At 41.0% G+C, this 17,742-nt stretch overlaps 1 protein-coding gene across 8 annotated transcripts in view; it reads right to left on the bottom strand.

The window, feature by feature from the left end:
* The window catches only part of utrn (utrophin), a 664,110-nt gene that overhangs the window by 354,783 nt on the left and 291,585 nt on the right, over positions 1–17,742 (bottom strand). For all 8 annotated transcript variants that reach the window (XM_041182782.1, XM_041182783.1, XM_041182789.1 and 5 more), the window contains 4 exons: positions 10,896–11,134; positions 9,865–9,982; positions 8,694–8,899; positions 1,128–1,282 (listed from right to left, as the gene is read on the bottom strand). In XM_041182782.1, the coding sequence (XP_041038716.1) occupies positions 1,128–1,282; positions 8,694–8,899; positions 9,865–9,982; positions 10,896–11,134 (718 nt within the window). The remainder of the gene's footprint in view (positions 1–1,127; positions 1,283–8,693; positions 8,900–9,864; positions 9,983–10,895; positions 11,135–17,742) is intronic.

Genomic DNA, 17,742 nt, shown 5'->3' with positions numbered 1-17,742 from the left:
AAGTGGAAACATCCTTTCCATGTCGATCCTGTCAAGACCAATCAGGCTCTTTTATACTTCAATGAAGTCACCACTCACTCTTCTAAACTCCAGTGAAAACAAGCCCAGTCTGTCCAACCTTTCCTCATAAGACTACCCATTCATTCCAGTTATCAATCTAGTAAACCTCCTCTGAACTGCCTCCAATGCATTTACATCCTTTCTTAAATAAGGAGACCGAAACTACACACAGTATTCAAGATGTGGTTTCACCAATGCCCTGGATAACTGAAGCATAACATCCTTATTTTTATGTTCAATTCCTCTTGTAATAAAGGATAGCATTCCATTAATCTTCTTGATTACTTGCTGTACCTGCATACTAACCTGTGACTCATGCACGAGAACACTAAGTTCTTTATTGAAGTGTGGCCACTATTGTGATCTAAGGAACATAGCAGCTCCCAAACACAGCAATGTGATAATGACCAGATCATCTGGTTCAGTGGTGTTGGTTGAGGGTTAAATACTGACCATGTTACTGGGGAGAACACCCCTGCTTTTCTTCAGAATAGTCTCATTTATTAGAAATAAAAAGACATTAGTGAACCAGTTGAGTTTTATAACAATCTGACAGCTACATGGTCACTTTTACTGGTGCATCTTTTTTAGCTCCAGATTTATTTTTAACTCAAGTCAAATTCTCCAAGTGCCTGAATAGGAACTGAATTACCCATGCCAGTAACATGACTACTGCAGCACATCCTTCTCGAATACAGCACCCCATGGAGTGATAAGAGGTGGGTTAATTCCCAGTTTCACTTACAGTAATTCCTCAGTTTTAGCTGCATGACAGAGCAACTGAAAGAAGAACAGCAGGACAAAAGGGAAAACAGGTGCCATTCTGATCAGCCAGTCAGCAATTAGCAACACAGTCAGTCAGTAATACAGCTGCATGAGCAAGGACCGGAAGCAGGCTGCCAGTGTACTCTCTCAGCCAAACAATGGAGAACACAAAACCACCAGATGGAGGTAGGGAAAATGAACAGGTATAGGTGGAACATCTGAATCACATAGACACTAAACAATATATCCTTCATCCTAAAATTTTTAGTCTGATTCCAGTCTGTGGAATAATTTCATCTCACCTTTGATTAATATTATTCCAGGATGTATTGATGCCATCAGTAACCTCTTTCACCTTCCTAGTATCATCTGCTGCATAATCACGGAGTAGTTTACTGGACAGGTCATTAAATGCAGCCACTGTAAAATGCCCTTTGTGCAATTCTTGTAGGAAGTGCTGAAAAACAGATAGTTATAAACACAGATACAGGTTGTATCCAAAGCATAAACATGCTTAGAATTATGCCAAGATTATCCTCCCTGCACCACTTTTTCTCTTTCAGATGTATGCCGTATTTTCAATTACAATTCCCAACTATTTCTGCTTACTTTGAAAGGGAAATGCAATTCAAAAAGAGCAACAGGTCACTCTTCTACCTTCTACATTTCTCCCAAGGAAGTTGCATGCAAGAACATGGTTCCCTGGTCACTGGTCCCACCAGTATCTCACCCAATCTTCACTCTACATTGGCCTAGACAGATACCATTTCTGGGGGTTCTGGGGAGGGGAAGATTTCCTCTGTGAAAGGAGTGTAATAAAATTGTTAACCATGTTATATAGAAGCATGTTTGCAATTTCATCATGCAGGGTTAAAGCAGGAAACAAACTACAATCAGCTTTTGGGCCATATTCAACTCTTAATTTACGCCAACAGAGTCGCTATTCAACTCGATCCCAAAGGATGGCCTGCCTTCCACTACTGAGCTTGCAGTTCAAAGTACCATAAACACACAAGATCACTAATTAAACTGTTAAGTGATGACAAGAATGTAATAATTGTGTAAGGGTGGTTAGTGCACAGTCTTGTAGGGAGCCCGCAGAATAGCCCTGGAGACAGCTATCCGGTGCTTTTCATAACTGAAAAGCAGACAGCAAAAACAGTTTTCAGTTGTCGAGTTCAGTAATCTGCTAAACACCTTCACATGCCGAATCAGAAGCACACGTGACCAAAATTATTGAAATTCCATCAGTTTGTGGTTCAGCATCATTGTTGCTCTGAAAGGTGAACTCAGCCTGCAGTTTGTGTGGGAGTTAATAGGTGGTGATCTTAACTGTGATCCACTCCCACTGTTGGGACATTTATAAATCACTGCTCAAGAGACTACTTTCCTCAGGTAGCACAGTACTTATCCATTCACCGCAGATGAATTAAAACGGCAATGTGAATGGGTGGAGTGCCACCTTTTCTCTTCTATAATCGTTGTCATTTATCAGTGTTTGAACTGGTTCAAAATCAGGTTTCTGTTGAGTTCAATTTGACACTTTATTAGGCAAAATCCTTGAGAAGTTACACTCATTAAATCATACTCCAAAAAATATTTGGGTCTTGAGAATAAATTTTGAGCATCTAATACTTCAAAAATAAATAAATAGATAGATATCAAGCTCAAATCAAGACCGACAGTTGTTACAAACATGAGGTTTATAAGATAGCTATGTTTTGGGACTGTGTCTTTAATTTAAGGTAAAATGAAGGGGGCCATGTAACCTGTTATGAAGTTTGCCTCACAGCAGGCCTGGGTGGTTGCTTGTTAGAGATTAATGGGGACAAAGATTGTTTTACTGCAAAGAAGGTGCAAGGTGTTTACACACATAGACAATGGCAGCAAATAGACTGGGAGTCTCCAAAGTCCCAGTTTAGCTAATCAACATTTCTACCTGGATATAAGGCCCATGTGATTCACATTGCCATGGAAATTGGCTTTGAGCAGGGAAAAGTTTTTAATTTACCCCTGAAGACACTCAAACCAGTTAGTCTGCCAGGGTCCGATAGAGAGCAGCTACAGGCTGAAATTTTCTGGTTCACTGTGCCAGAATACCAGTGGAAGCTTTTCCTCAGATTGGAAAGGCCAAGGGCTGCACTTATCAGGGGAAATTTGGAGAGCAGCCGACACTTGACACACCACAAAGAAGCCCACTCCGCTGCCATTATACGCAAGGAGCCGGCTAACAGAGGAGCGAGCCGGCAGAGGGAGTTCTTTCCCTCAGCGCAAGGAAATCCCACCCTCGAGAGCTGCCCAAACTGCAGGAAGGAATACGAAGAAGAGCGATGGCTGCCGCAGAAAGGCAAGTTGCAAGCTTTTAGGGCGGGAGGGATGGAAGAACCCAGGGAGAGGAGAGAAAGGGATGGCGAGGGGGATGACGATCTTGGAGGATAGGTGACAAGGAATTTTAGGGGAGACATCTTGTGGAGGGTTGCCCCAATGCACACAGGACATCCCCAAATGAGGTGCCCGCCCTTCCCGTTGTTTTACAACTAGGCCACAATAAAAAAACAGACTGCCCACTCCTGCCTGCTTGCCCATGCCAACCATATTATGACGTGGGCAGTGTATTATCCTGGTCAGTAGGCTTGCCAATAAGCCTAATTGATCTTTAAATATTCATTTAAATATGGCTGGCAAGCAGCCGATTTTCACACCCGACCACCTAGCATTTTATGGGGGTCCACTCGGGTGGGTGGGAAGGTGGAGGTTTAGCCACCCAACATTATTTGACATGCCCCCCCGTATGACTTCTTCAGATATGCATTACACTGTCCTTTAAGTAAACATTCAATTCTCTAGAATCTGGCCAAAGGGAAAATGCTAGAGTCTATTATAAAAGACGCAGTAATAGAACACTTGGAAAGCATTAACAGGATTAGATAAAGTCAGCACGGGTTTATAGAAAGGAAATCATGCTTAACTAATCGGCTGGAGTTTTTTGAGGATGTAACCACAGGAATAAATAAGGGAGAATCGGTGGATGTGGTATATTTGGATTTCAAAAAGGCTTTTGATAAGATCCCACATAAGAGGCAAGTGGGCAAAATTAAAGCATATGGGATTGTGGGTAACATACTAGCGTGCATTGAGAATTGGTTGACAGCCCGGAAACAGAGTGAGAATAAATGGGTATTTTTCCGGGTGGCAGGCTTTCCAAGTGTTCTGTTACCACGTCTTTTATAATAGGCTCTAGCATTTTCACACTGGCCAGATTCTAGAGAATTGAATGTTTACTTAAAAGGACAGTGTAATGTATGTCTGAAGGAGTCATACAGACTCAAAACTGTAACTCTGTTACTCTCTCCACAGGTGCTGCCAGACCTGCTGAGCTGTTCCAACATTTTCTGTTTTATTTCAGATTTGCAGCATCTGCAGTATTTCGCTTTGAGATAGTTGAGGTATTGGTTCAACATTTGAACCTTGAGGAAGAAAAATTGAATCCAGATGAAACACAGATCGAGTTGACTAGGATTCAGTTACAAATGATGTAACTTGCACTTGAAAGGGAGGGGAAAGAAATAGAAAGAGAAATTTTAAAAAACTGAACTCGAAAGAGAGGAAGGCAAAACTTGAACTGAAAGGAAAAGATAAAGAAAGGGAAATGCGAAAACTTAAAGTAGAATTCCAAAGGGATGAAAGAGAAGATATACAGTTTCAGACAGTAAAGGAAAGCCTTGAATTGCAAAGAGGAAAAAAGGAAGCCTAGAAATTTGAACTGGACAAAGGCTTTCATTATGCGAACAGGAGGGAGCATGCAGATTTGACGATAGCTAGATTTAACGCCTGGCTTTGATTTGGCAAGGAATATTTACATACGAACTTGGAGCAGGAGTGGGCCATTCGGCCTCTCGAGCCTGTTCTGCCATAAGATCAGGGTTAATTGGATTGTAAGTTCCCACCTACCCCCGATAACCTTTTACCTGTTAATCAAGAATCCATCTAGTTCTGCCTTAAAAATATTCAAAGACCCTGCTTTCACTGCCTTTTGGAGGAAGAGAGTTCCAAAGCCTCACCACCCTCGGAAATAATTTCTCCTCACCTGTGTCTGAAATGAGTGACCCCTTATTTTAAACCGTGACCCCTAGTTCTAGATTCTCTCACAAGAGGAAGCATCCCCTCCACATCCACTCTGTCAAGACCCCTCAGGATCTTAAAGGTATCAATCAAGTTGTCTCTTACTCTAAACCCCAGTGGATGCAAACCTAACCTGTCCAACCTTTCCTCATTAGACAACCTGCCCATTTCAAATACTGGTGCAATAAAGCTTCTCTGAACTGCTAAAACATTTACACTTTTCTTTAAATAAGGAGACCAATACTGTAGGCAATACTCCAGATGTGGTCTCACTAGTGCCCTGTACAACTAAAGCATAACCTCCCTACTTTTGTACTCAATTCCCCTCACAATAAACGATAATATTCTATTAGCTTTACTAATTACTTGCTATACCTGCATACTAACTTTTTGCGATTCATGCACGAGAACACACAAATCCCTTTGAATCTCAGAGCTCTGCATTCTCTCACCATTTGGTTAATATGCTTCTTTTTTATTCTTTCTGCCAAAATGAACAATTTCACATTTTTCCCACATTATACTCCATTTGACAGATCTTTGCCCACTCACTTAAGCTATATGTCACTTCGTAGCCTCATGTCCTCCTCAGATCTTACTTTCCTACCTATCCTTGTGTTGTCAGCAAACTTAACAACAATACCATCTGTCCCTTCATCCAAGTTATTTATATAAATTTGCTTAGTGCCTAAATTTAGTGAGGAAGGAGTTGAAATATATTTGTCTCATTTGAGAAAATTGCTATGCAATTAAGGTGGCCACGAAAAATTTGGACAATTCTATTATAAAAAGTGTTTTGGTAGGAAAAGCATTGTAGGTTTATTCGACTCTTTCAGGTGAACAATCCGTAGACTATGATACCGTTAAGACTGCTGTGCTAAATGTATCTGAGTTAATCCCAGAAATTTACAGGTAAATGTTTAGAAATCTGAGGAAGAGACAGAATCAGATTTTTGTGGAATTTGCTAGAGGAAAAGAAATGGTGTTTGATAAAAGATACAGGGTAATGAAGCTTGATCAAGGTTTTGAAAGCCTTAGAGAGGTGTTGTTGACTGAGACATTTGAAAACAGCATTCCTTTAGGAATCAAGTCCCACCTAGAAAGAGCATAACATTTCTAAAATAAGGGAAGCAGCAGTTCTAGATAATGGTTAAGAATTGTCCCACAAACACATAGGTGGCAGCAAATCTTACTTTGCAAACGCATACAGAAACTGGAGAGATAAACAAGTTGAAGACGAACAGAACACTAATTATGTAAGGGGGGTGCATTGCAATGAAAAGAGAAATGCTTTTCAGAGTAGTGGAAAAGAGTGTGGGAGATAAATATAATTCATGCAGACCAACATGTTGCCTTGACCAAAAAGGGCGCATGTAAAGGCTGACTTCTGGGAGTTAAAAGCTAAGACAGTAGCTTTTGTAGGCAAGCCTAATCTTACTCTAGAAAATGTGGTGCCAGTGAGTGAAGCCTGTGACAAACCAATACCATCTAATGTATTTACAGTGGGTGTAAATCAGAATATGAAAGGTTATAGGAGTTTTATATTTGAAGGTGAAGTAACTACATTTTTGCCTGATAAAAAGGAGTCAAAAGATTGTTATCCTTTGAGTTACAGGGTGAACTCAAAGCTTGACATTAGCAGAAGACATGACCTCGTCACCGGAGAGTTCACTAAGTAAAACTGTGTTGATACAGGATATTGATGGAAATTATTTACCCGTAGAGTGAATTTGAACTATACTTTAGCCAATGGATGTGTTATTGTTGGAATGTTGTCAAAATTGCCTATTAGTGTTAATTTTATACTAGGAAATGACCCTCTGGGAATAAAGTGATGCCATCTCCAGAGATAGTAGGCAAGTCCATTGAAACTGACAATATGCAAAAAAAATCAGGGATTGTTTGTAATCCTACTGTAGAAAGTACTGTTTCAACTAAAGATATGTTCAAAGAATTAGAAGATCAGTCGGTGAGTAATAAGCCTTGAGACCTCAGACTGACAACAAAGAGTTAACAACAACTGGAAATGAATAGGATGTATCTCAATTAAAACTGCCTGTGGGCTCAAAGCCTTAGGTGTCAAAACAAAATACAGCTGCAGAATTCCAGGCTAATGGGAACAGTGCTTTAAACCAAAATGACTTGGCTCTAACTGATGTCATTACTGTGGAACTACTAGGACAGATTAGAATCCTAGGATGGAAAATAAAACATCAAAATGAAGCAGCAGTCGTTCTTATTTGGAAGGAATTGGCAAAGCTTGTTTCGAGTGGGGAGGCAATAAAGGAATGTAAAAGAATGCAAGAACTGATTAAAATTGAATATAAGGAACTTCTATCAGAACTTCAATGTAACCTCAAATAAATTTTTAAAACAGTGGGGGAGAACCGTAATCCTGCATTTAAACAGGCGAAAGGCAACTTGGATAGTGGACTTGCTGAGACCTTTTTTAAAAACGTGGACATTAAAGAACCTATTGCTCTAAAACAGAATGGAAATCAGAAGGCAAAATCTGAACAGAGCAATCCAAAGACTGAGTTAAAAAGTCAACACCCTGATGACCATGTAAAACACATTACAACAGGTAATTTCTTTTGGTTCTACAATTTACACCTGTTAATATTCAAAAGCCAGAGGGACTATGAGCAATGTTGTTCTTGACAAGATTAACCAAACCAACAATACAATTGTCTAACCAAGGACATGGAAACATTGTGAACTTTAATCCTCCTGAAAAAAGGAGATTTGCTACAGAGCATCTCAGAAGTTGAAGATACCAGCAACGAAACTAATTCTCAGTCATATGAGAGAAAGAATTTTAAGAATCGCCAAAAAGCAGACTTTAAATCCTAACTGCTACATGTATTTGGGTTAATGCAGGTTAAACATTGTGATGTTGCCGTGATGGACTGTTTAATGGAAGTTCTGGCAGCATGGGGTAGGGGAGCAAGAATATTACTTGTACTGTGTGTACTAAGTTATTTGTTAAAATGTATAGAATGTTGTAAGCTGTTAGATTTTGGATAACATTTATGAAAACTCATTACTATGGTAATGACTTTTCATTCTTTGGGGGGAGGAGTTATAATTATGAAGGTCATAAGATTATGATGTTTTGGGACTGTCTCTTTCATTTTAGGTAAAATTAAGGGGGATCATGTGACCTCTTTTGAATTTTCCTCACAGCAGGCCAGGGTAGTTTGATTGTCAGAGATTAAAGGGGGACTAAGATTGTTTTATTGGGATGAAGGTGCAAGGTGTTTAACACAATGGGAGCAACCAAAGTGCTAACAGTGGATAGACTGGGAGTCTCTGAAGTTCCAGAAAGTGTTGAAATTGTTGAATTGTAAACAGTTGTGCTTTAAACTGTCCATTTAGTTCCAAAATATGTTGAGCTCTCAGGAAAAGCTAATTAGCAATTCTACCTGGATACAAAGCCCATGTGAATCATGTTGTCATGGAAATGAGCTTTGCGATAGGAAAGGTTTTAAGATATCTCTGAAAACTCACAGACCAGTTAGTCTTCCAGCGTCCAGAAGAGAGAGAGCAGCTAGAGGCCAAAAGCCTCTTTGGTTCACCACGTTAGAATGCATGGGGAAGCTCATGCATGGATTGAAAAGACCAAATTTGCCAGTTATCAGTGTCTACGATGAGTGGAACACAATCTACAGTGGTCAAGATATTCCCTCTAACAGACTTTGTGGCTCACTCAGTAAGCTACTTAGAAATGAAGGCCAACAAGTTACCTTGCTTTCTGCTAGCTGTGGGGCAAGTGGATCTGAAGTAACCTGGAGCATGGATTGCAGGCGGATCTCACTCTGACCAACCAGCCGCTCAGTTGCCTGCAACTCCTCCTCCCACTGAATGCTGTCACTGAGCAGCTCTTCCAGCTGCTGTTGCCGTGCCTCCAGTCTGTGCTGCGTGTTGTCCCATTGGTTCTGGACCCTCACCACTGCACAGAAACATCAAAAGGAGGTAAAGCACACGCAGAAATTTCTTTGCGTATTCTACTTAAAAACACAGTAGAAAGGCTGTAGCATTCCGTGATAAGTGTGTCTGCAAATCCAACAATGTATGTGCAGAATAAACTACATTTAATCTTGATTTTTTGAAACATCTTTCTGAAAACTCAGGAAAATCTGTATACCTGATTAAAATTTGATATTTGCAACTATACACCACATGGCTTTAAAACACATGGGAACAACATCACCTGCAAGTTCCCCTCCAAGGCACACACCATCCTGACTTGGAACTATAGCATTGTTCCTTCACTGTTGCTGGATCAAAATCCTGGACCTTGCTTCCTAACAGCACTGTGGGTGTACCTACACCACATTGATTGCAGCAGTTCAAGAAGGTGGCTCACCTTGTCAAAGGCAATTAGAGATGGGTAACAAATGCTGACCTTGCCAGCGATGCCCACATCCCATGAAAGGGTAAAAAAACTATATTGCTTACGATTCTTGTGCACAATTGTGTTTAATAAGAAAAAACAAATTATGTACTTCTGACAGCATTATGCGACAAGTCAGTTTTAAAAAAGTCTTCTGTAAACAACTGAGAGAAGCAAATTAAAAAGTTTGAGATCACGATAGTAATCTGCTCCACATTCATTCTCTGCTTTGTTGTTTCTTTTAATTCAACCTTGTACCAGGGTCACCCAGCTCCTCGCGCCAGTGTCAAGCAGTACTTCACTACAGGAAGCTGCAATAGCTGGATCTCTGCACCTTTTCTAAAGGAACCACATGGAAAATTGAACTGCTGAAGCACTGTCATAAATATATCATCCAACGATCGGGAAAAAGCATTGCAACCATTTCACACACAATTTCAAGTCTCTGATTATATTTGCAGAAATAAAAAGTGATCACAGACATCACCAGGTTTACAGGCGTTTGGAGGAACCTCACTTACATCGCTCAGTAACTGCAGCTCGCTCCTCCAGATCAGCTGTTTTATTCTTCAGATTCTGAGCAAGGGTGAAAATAGCATCAAGCTGAGGTCGTCGCTGTTCCAAGTCATTCTTTGTAGTCTGTTCTCAAAGAAATCAATGTGTGAGCACAACAAAACAAAACCGTACTATTATAATCTCAATCAAATCAATTCCAACCATCCTTTAACGTTGCTGAATATGTAACTATTAGTTGATGTGTTGTACGTGTGTAACTAGAGCAAGATTAGTATTTGAAGGTTAAAACTGAGGAAAGACAAGAATTAGAAGTTAGGAGTGAATGAATGGAACCAGCCAGAAAGGCAGCAAAAAATGGCAACTTGCCATCAATGCTGAATCTCAAACTACCTTAGTTACAGAGTGCAGGGGCTGCAGTTCGCCCTGTGATTCCCAAAAAAGGATCTTCCCGATCGCAGCTGTGCCATTTAGGATAAAGGTAGAAAAGCTGCCAAGGTCCCATGACTGGGGGGGAGATATGTGTGTGTGTGTGTGTGTGTGTGTGTGTGTGTGTCTGTGTGTGTGTGTGTGTCTGTGTGTGTGTGTGTGTGTGGGGGTTGGGGGGGGGGGGGGGGGCATGGAGAGTGAGTGGTGGGACAGGGTCACCTCGGAGTTTAACCAATTTAATCCCTCCACCGCCCCTTCTCACTATTAATCTCTCCACTGCTCTGGCCATCTCTGCCAAACCTTCTCCATTCAGTCCACCTCCCTCCTAAAACCTCTACGACACAAGTCTTTCCATCTCCCAGATCCAAGGAGGACAGTGGCAGGCATTGATGTTGAACCGTTACAACCATACACCTCCTAACTCAGTCATACCATAGGTTCAATAGTGTCTCTGTACATGTGCTCAAGTGAAACCCCAGATAAAGCCCACAGCCTGTTTACGATTAAACACCATTAATTTACAAGTAGCACATGGGACACTTCATTATGTTAAAGGCACAATAAACAACTGCAAGTTATTAGGTTATTGTTGCAAATGTTTTTTTCGTACCTTCAGACGTACAATGGTTTTATTAATCTCCTCCAGATCTCCAACAGTAATGATGTTTGATTTGATCATCTGATCAATGAGTGTCAGCCAGTCAATGAGCTCCATTGCAGACTTGTCCAGATCCGCTGGCATCAATGATTCAGAAACTGGGGGGAAGGCATCCCGCAGAACCAGGTGAGTAGCTCCAGGAGAGGGAGGCATTGCTGACACTAGGGTCACTGTTTGAACAGTGGAGTGAACTACAAAAATATACAAAGAGAAAGATGGAAAAAGACCATCGGACTCAATCACATTCACCCGAACCATTAGACAGTGAAACCTTGAGCGCCACCTTCCAACCACTCCTCTCCCTAAATCTCTCCACCGCTATATCTCTCTCTGCTCATTTTAAACGATCCTCTCTGTCCTCATTTTAAACGATCCTTAAAACCTAGCCCTTGGACATAGCTTTTGGTCATCTATCCTAATACCTCCTTATGTGGTTCTGTGTCCAATTTTGTTTGATAACACTCCTGTTGGGATGTTTTGCAATGTTAAATGAGCTATATAAATGTAAATTGCTGTTGTGGGGAAGCTAATTTTTGGGAGTTACAAAAAGTAATTAAGTTGATGAGTTTGGATCAATTTCTGGAAAACCCTTGTGAAATTCCCCTAAACTCCTTAAGGCAACCTAGCGCACTCTAAGGTACCCTGGATACACATGACATGATGTAGTCATATTTTAAATAACTCCTTGCCTCCATACGTCCCAATTTACTCAGGAACCCTAGGATAGTACAGAATCAGAAATTATGATCACCACCCTAAAGTCAACAAACTTCTTACTTCACTTTGCCTCTGATAACCTGTGGAAAAAAAATCCATCACACACTTAAAATTTCAGTCCACCTCTGCTTCCAGAGCCTCCCTGGATAAGGCTATTCCACAAGTTTATCATCCTCCATTAGAATGAGGTTTCCTTTTCGTTGTATTCCGCTTTTCTCATTCAAATTTGAACCCAGGTGTCCTTGCCCTAAAGCTAGTATTAATATTGACGTTATGTAATCCAGTATCTCTCTTCTCTTGAAGAGCTTAATTACCTCGATAAGCTTCCTCGTAAGCTGCCTTTTTTCCAGTATAAATATCCTTTGAATCTTCAGTGATCAAGTTGTACAATCTGATCAACTTAATTGCCCTTGAATTCTCCCAAGGCCAGAACACCCTGACTGTACATGATTCTCAAGATCTTTGAAAGAGCCAGCACAAATTTGATTGGCTGAAAGGCCTCCTCCTGCGCTGTATTATTGTATGATTCCATGAGACAGAACTTGTGCTTCATACAAACTAATCCTCACTTCCTAGAGCTACAAACCCAAAAATTTCATTGGACTTGTACAGTATTCCACATTGTAAGGACAATTTCAGGACATTTTTTATTAATACTTCCATTTCCCTATTCTGTATTGCTTTCCATTGGCAATTTCCATTTATTTAATACTCCCATTGTTTGCCTCCCTTCAGCAGCTGCATGGCTTTGCATTACCTTGCATTAAACCATCAGCTGCAGGGAAGAGATGATTACTCTAAGGAAAGGATCAAACTTATTTGAACATTATCAGTGTTCAATAGGATCTTATTTCTGTAAACTAATTTTCAATTTTGTCATTCATTAGAGTGAAACAATGCTGAGTGTCTCCCCTCTCAAACCCTCTGCCCATTCTCCCAATGCAAAAATGCACTAAAAAGAGATCACGCTTCTTCTGGTAAATACGTGCTCAACTCAGCAAAGACAATATTGATTGTCCACACCACAGTGAAAGCTAATTACCTCCACAACTGAAAGATGCCAGAGGTAATATTTTTACCCCTGTTTATTAACAATATTACTCAAAAACTAATCGACGGATCTCAACGAAACTTGGTACACACAGGGTATGGCCCAAGGAAGAACTTTGGATTAATTTTGGATGAAGATGTGGAACCTGGAATTTCTTTTAAAGGATCCATTAACATTAGGAAATAGGGCAAATTGACTGGTTTTTTTTTAAAAAAGAATGCTATGGGTTGTTTGATTTAGAGCATTGAAGATTGTTTTAGAATTTTGGAGAGTTGCTGTGGTGGAATTTTCACAGCTGTCAAAATGTAAGCAGAGTTTTCGGAGCAGGTTGTTGGATGTGAATTGGCCTGTAACCTCCTCAGTGATATGGAAACTCTTATCCTTTTAGGGATTGCTAACATTTGAAGAAGAAATCCAAACACCCAGTAATTAACTGACCGAGCTATACCACAAGGTTTCATATTTTTAAACAAAAATAAACTTTACTGTATACATAAAGAGGAAATAAACAAAGCAAGCACCACAAATTCACACTATAGCATAAAGACTTATGCTAAAAACTCAGTCCTACTTTTTACTCCCCCCCCCACCCCTGCACCCCCCAAAAGAGTTCCCTTATCTTATGAAATCTAAGATTCATTCACTTTTCCTGGCACCAACTACCAAAGGCAGATCAAAGCTCTCTGTAATTCAAAATGTGTTCCAACTATTTGCCAAGGTACGAAGTTTCATGGGGGTCCTTCCATTAGCTGTTGCCTAAGCGATCCTTTAATATCTTTCCTTCTTTGGATACTATAGTTCAAACACAGGCCTCCTGCGACTCCTAAACATCAGAAAACACCTTTAGCTTCCAATAATCCATTGTTATGGTTTCAAACTGCAAACCTAGCTGATTACTTCCAGAAATCCAACTGAAACATGGTTAATTGCCTTTTATTGAGAAGATTACTGTAAATTCCTTCCTTTAGCTTCCAACCAAACAAATCTTCCAGTTATTTTTCCCTTTACCAGCTTTGTGTTATTCTGAATACCATCTCCCAAACACAGGCTGCGTCATGGACAACAGATCTAGGATTTACTCTACATCAGGTGTAGGTCTGGCTTTATCTCTTGGCTTCCCAGGAGCTACAAGCTACATAAAACCCAAAGCGGAAACAAAAGCAGAAAATGCTGGAAAAACTCAGGTCTGACAGCATCTGTGGTGAGAAAAACAGAGTTAATGTTTCGAGTCCGTATGACTCTTCTTTAGAGCGTTAACTCTGTTTTTCTCTCCATAGATGCTGTTAGACCTGCTGAGCTTTTCCAGCGTTTTCTGTTCTTGTTTCAGATTTCCAGCATCTGCAGTATTTTGCTTTTAAGAACCTAAGCTGACAGTCTCTTGGCTGCTTTTCTAAACATTAACCAAAACACTCACTAAGCTCCACACATTTCCAAGGCAACGTGACACATACAGCCATGTAGAAAAACAAATTAACTGCCATTTAATTCTAAAGCTTTCCTTAATTCTGGAAAACCACATGAATAACATATCCTTTACTAGAATACCTGAAAATGTCATATCGCCAGTTCTTTAGCTAAAGTTCACCTGCTGTTTAATGATCTTACCTCTCTCTCTGTTAACCTCTTAGGTCAATATGGCCCCAACCTTTTAAGTGCAAGATTATGAGGGGCATGGACAGGGTGGATAGGGAGCAGCTATTCCCCTTAGTTGAAGGGTCAGTCACAAGGGGATATAAGTTCAAGGTGAGGGGCAGGTTTAGGGGGGGATGTGAGGAAAAATTTTTTTACCCAGAGGGTGGTGACAGTCTGGAATGCACTGCCTGGGAGGGTGGTGGAGACGGGTTGCCTCACATCCTTTAAAAGGTACCTGGATGAGCACTTGGCACGTCATAACATTCAAGGCTATGGGCCAAGTGCTGGTAAATGGGATTAGGTAGGTAGGTCAGGTGTTTCTCACGTGTCGGTGCAGACTCGATGGGCCGAAGGGCCTCTTCTGCACTGTGATTCTGTAATAAGCTCCAAGCTTGTTTGAATTGTATTTACTTCAGGGTTGCTTATCAGTTGCTTAACCAGATGCTCCCTTTTTCTACAGTTAAAATTTTAATTCCTAAAAGCTATGTTCTAAAACATTTGAATTATGAACATAATACTCGCAACAACTCTTAATAAACATTTCTTTATTCAGCTTTGTAGTTACAAAGTATCAACCAGGCATGCAAAATACTTGAGGAGGAGCTGCATAATTGTAAGAATATTGAGTTAACAGAGCAGGGCAGAAGGAGGTGCTTGACTGAGTACACTCTTCACCTGTTAGGACTTGTAACCCTGAATACTTCCGTTCCTTTTCATATAGCTAGAGATTTAGAATCAAATTTAACACATACATTAAGAGACCATCCATTTCCAATTAGTCCGTGGACCAAGTCTCTAAAAAAAATGCATCTCTGTAGTCCCCTCCTTGGAATATAAGAATTCGGAGGATTAGGCTACTCAGCCCCTGGAGCCTGCTCCACCATTTAATAAGATCATGGCTGATCTGAATGTAACCTCAACCCCACATTCCTGCCTAACCCCAGTAGCCTTTCACTCCCTTGTTAATCAAGAATCTATCTAGCTCTGCCTTAAAAACATTCAAAGATTTTGCTTCCACCGCCTTTGAGGATGAGAGTTCCAAAGACTCTCAACTCAAGAAAAATGTCACTTCATCTCTGTCTTAAATAAGCAACCCCTTATTTTTAAACAATGACCCTAGTTTTAGATTCTCCCACAAGAGGAAAGATCCTCTCCACATCCACCCTGTCAAGACCCCTCAGGATGTTAAAGGTTTCAATTAAGTTGCCTTAAATTCCATGGATACAAGCCTAACCTGTCCTTATAGCCTTTCCTCATAAACCAACCCACCCATTCCTGGTATTAATCTAGTAAACTTTCTCTAAACTGCTTCTAACGCATTTACATCTTTAATTAAGGAAACCAATACAGTACACAATACTCCGGTTGTGGTCTCACGAATGCCCTGTACAACTGAAGCATAATCTCCCTACTTTTGTAATCAATTCCCTTCACAATAAACTATAATATTCTATTAGCTTTGCTAATTACCTGCTGTACCTGCATACTAATCTGATTCATGCACTAGGACACCCAGATCCCTCTGAATCTGAGCTCCTCAATCTCTTGCCATTTAGATAATAAGCTTCCTTTTTATCCTTCCTGCCAAAATGAACAATTTCACATTCACACACATTATTCTCCATTTGCCAGATCTTTACCCATTCGCTTAACCTATGTATGTCACTTTGTAGCCTCCTTACATCCTCTTCACAATTTATTTTCGTATCTTTGTGTCAGCAGCAAAGTTAGCAACCATTCTTTCAATCCCTTCATCTAAGTCATTTATATAAATTGTAAACTGATCCCTGTGGCACACCATTTGTTACATCCTGCCAACCAGAAAAAGAGCCATTTACCTGCTTCCTATTAGCTAACCAATTTTCAATCCATGCCAATTGGTTACCCCTACACCAATAACCTTTGATGTGGCACTTTATCAAGTGCCTTCTGGAAAGTACAGTACATCCACCGGTATCCCTTTATCCACAGCACGTGGCTCCTTCATAAAACTCCAATAAATTAGTTAAACAAAGTAGCCTGCTTGATTGGCACCACATCCACAAACATTTACTTTCTCCACCACCGACGCACAGTAGCAGCAGTGTGTCCCATCTACAAAATGCACTGCAGGAATTCACCAAGGCTCCTTAGACAGCACCTTCCAAACCCACGACCACTACCACCTAGAAGAACAAGGGCAGCAGATGCATGGGAACACCACCACCTGGAAGTTCCCCTCCACATCACCCACCATCCTGACTTGGAAGTATATCGCTGTTCCTTCACTGTTGCTAGGTCAAAATCCTGGAACTCCCTTCCTAACAGCACTGTGGGTTTACCTACACAACATGGACTGCAGCGGTTCATGAAGGCACCACCACCTTCAAGGCCAACTAGGGATGGGCAATAAATGCTGGCTGCCAACATCCCATGAATGAATGAAAAAAAAACATGATTTCCCTTTTACAAAGCCATGCTGAATCTGCCTATTTCCCTTGAGCTTTCTCTAAATGCCCTGCTATAACATCTTTAATAATAGCTTCTAACATTTTCCCTATGACAGATATTAGGCTAACTGGCCTATAGTTTCATGCTTTCTCTCTCCCTCCTTTTTCGAATAAAGGAGTTATATTTATTATTTTCCAATCTAAATGGTACCTTCCCTGAATATAAGGAATTTTGGAAAATTTTCACCATGTTAGTTTAGAGACCACTTATCACAGAGATCGAAAAGGAGAGGAAGCACCCTCCTCAAGGGCCCCCTTTCCACATCAGTGCCCTCCACCCCTGCCCACCCCACCCCATCCCACCCCCCTCCTCACAAAAGGTCACAACCCCTCCCACAATGCACCCTTTCCCCGGCCTCTCCATCAAGACTCCCTCCCTTAACATCGCCTCCCCTCCCCGAGATCCCCCACTTACCTGGTCCTGGACTCTGGGACTTTGAATCTGGGGACTGCTTGTAGTCCCATTCCTAGCCACTTCTTTTTTAAAATTCATGGCACGTGTGCATCATTGGCTTGGCCAACATTCATAGCTCATCCCCAATTTCCCTGGAGGTGGTGGTGGTGAGTTACCTTCTGGAACCGCTGCGATCCTCGACACTTAATGGCATTATCATCACTGAACCCCCCACTAACATCATTCTGGGCCATTGGCCAGAAACTGAACTGGGCCAGCCAAGGTTTGGAAGGTGCTGTACAAGGAGCCTTGGTGAATTCCTGCAGTGCATCTTGTAGATGGTACACACTGCTGCTACTGTACGTCAGTGGTGGAGGGAATGAATATTTGTGGGTGCGGTGCCAATCACCGAGTCAAGCTTCTCGAGCGTTGTTGGAGCTGCAGTCATCCAGACAAGTGGAGCGTATTCCATCACACTCCTGACCTGTGTCTTGTAGATAGTGGACAGGCTCTGGG

Source organism: Carcharodon carcharias, chromosome 2, assembly GCF_017639515.1.
Source record: "Carcharodon carcharias isolate sCarCar2 chromosome 2, sCarCar2.pri, whole genome shotgun sequence".
Classification (NCBI taxonomy): Eukaryota; Metazoa; Chordata; class Chondrichthyes; order Lamniformes; family Lamnidae; genus Carcharodon; species Carcharodon carcharias.
The sequence above is the reverse complement of the archived record's forward strand: the minus strand, read 5'-3'. Positions and strand labels throughout refer to the sequence as shown.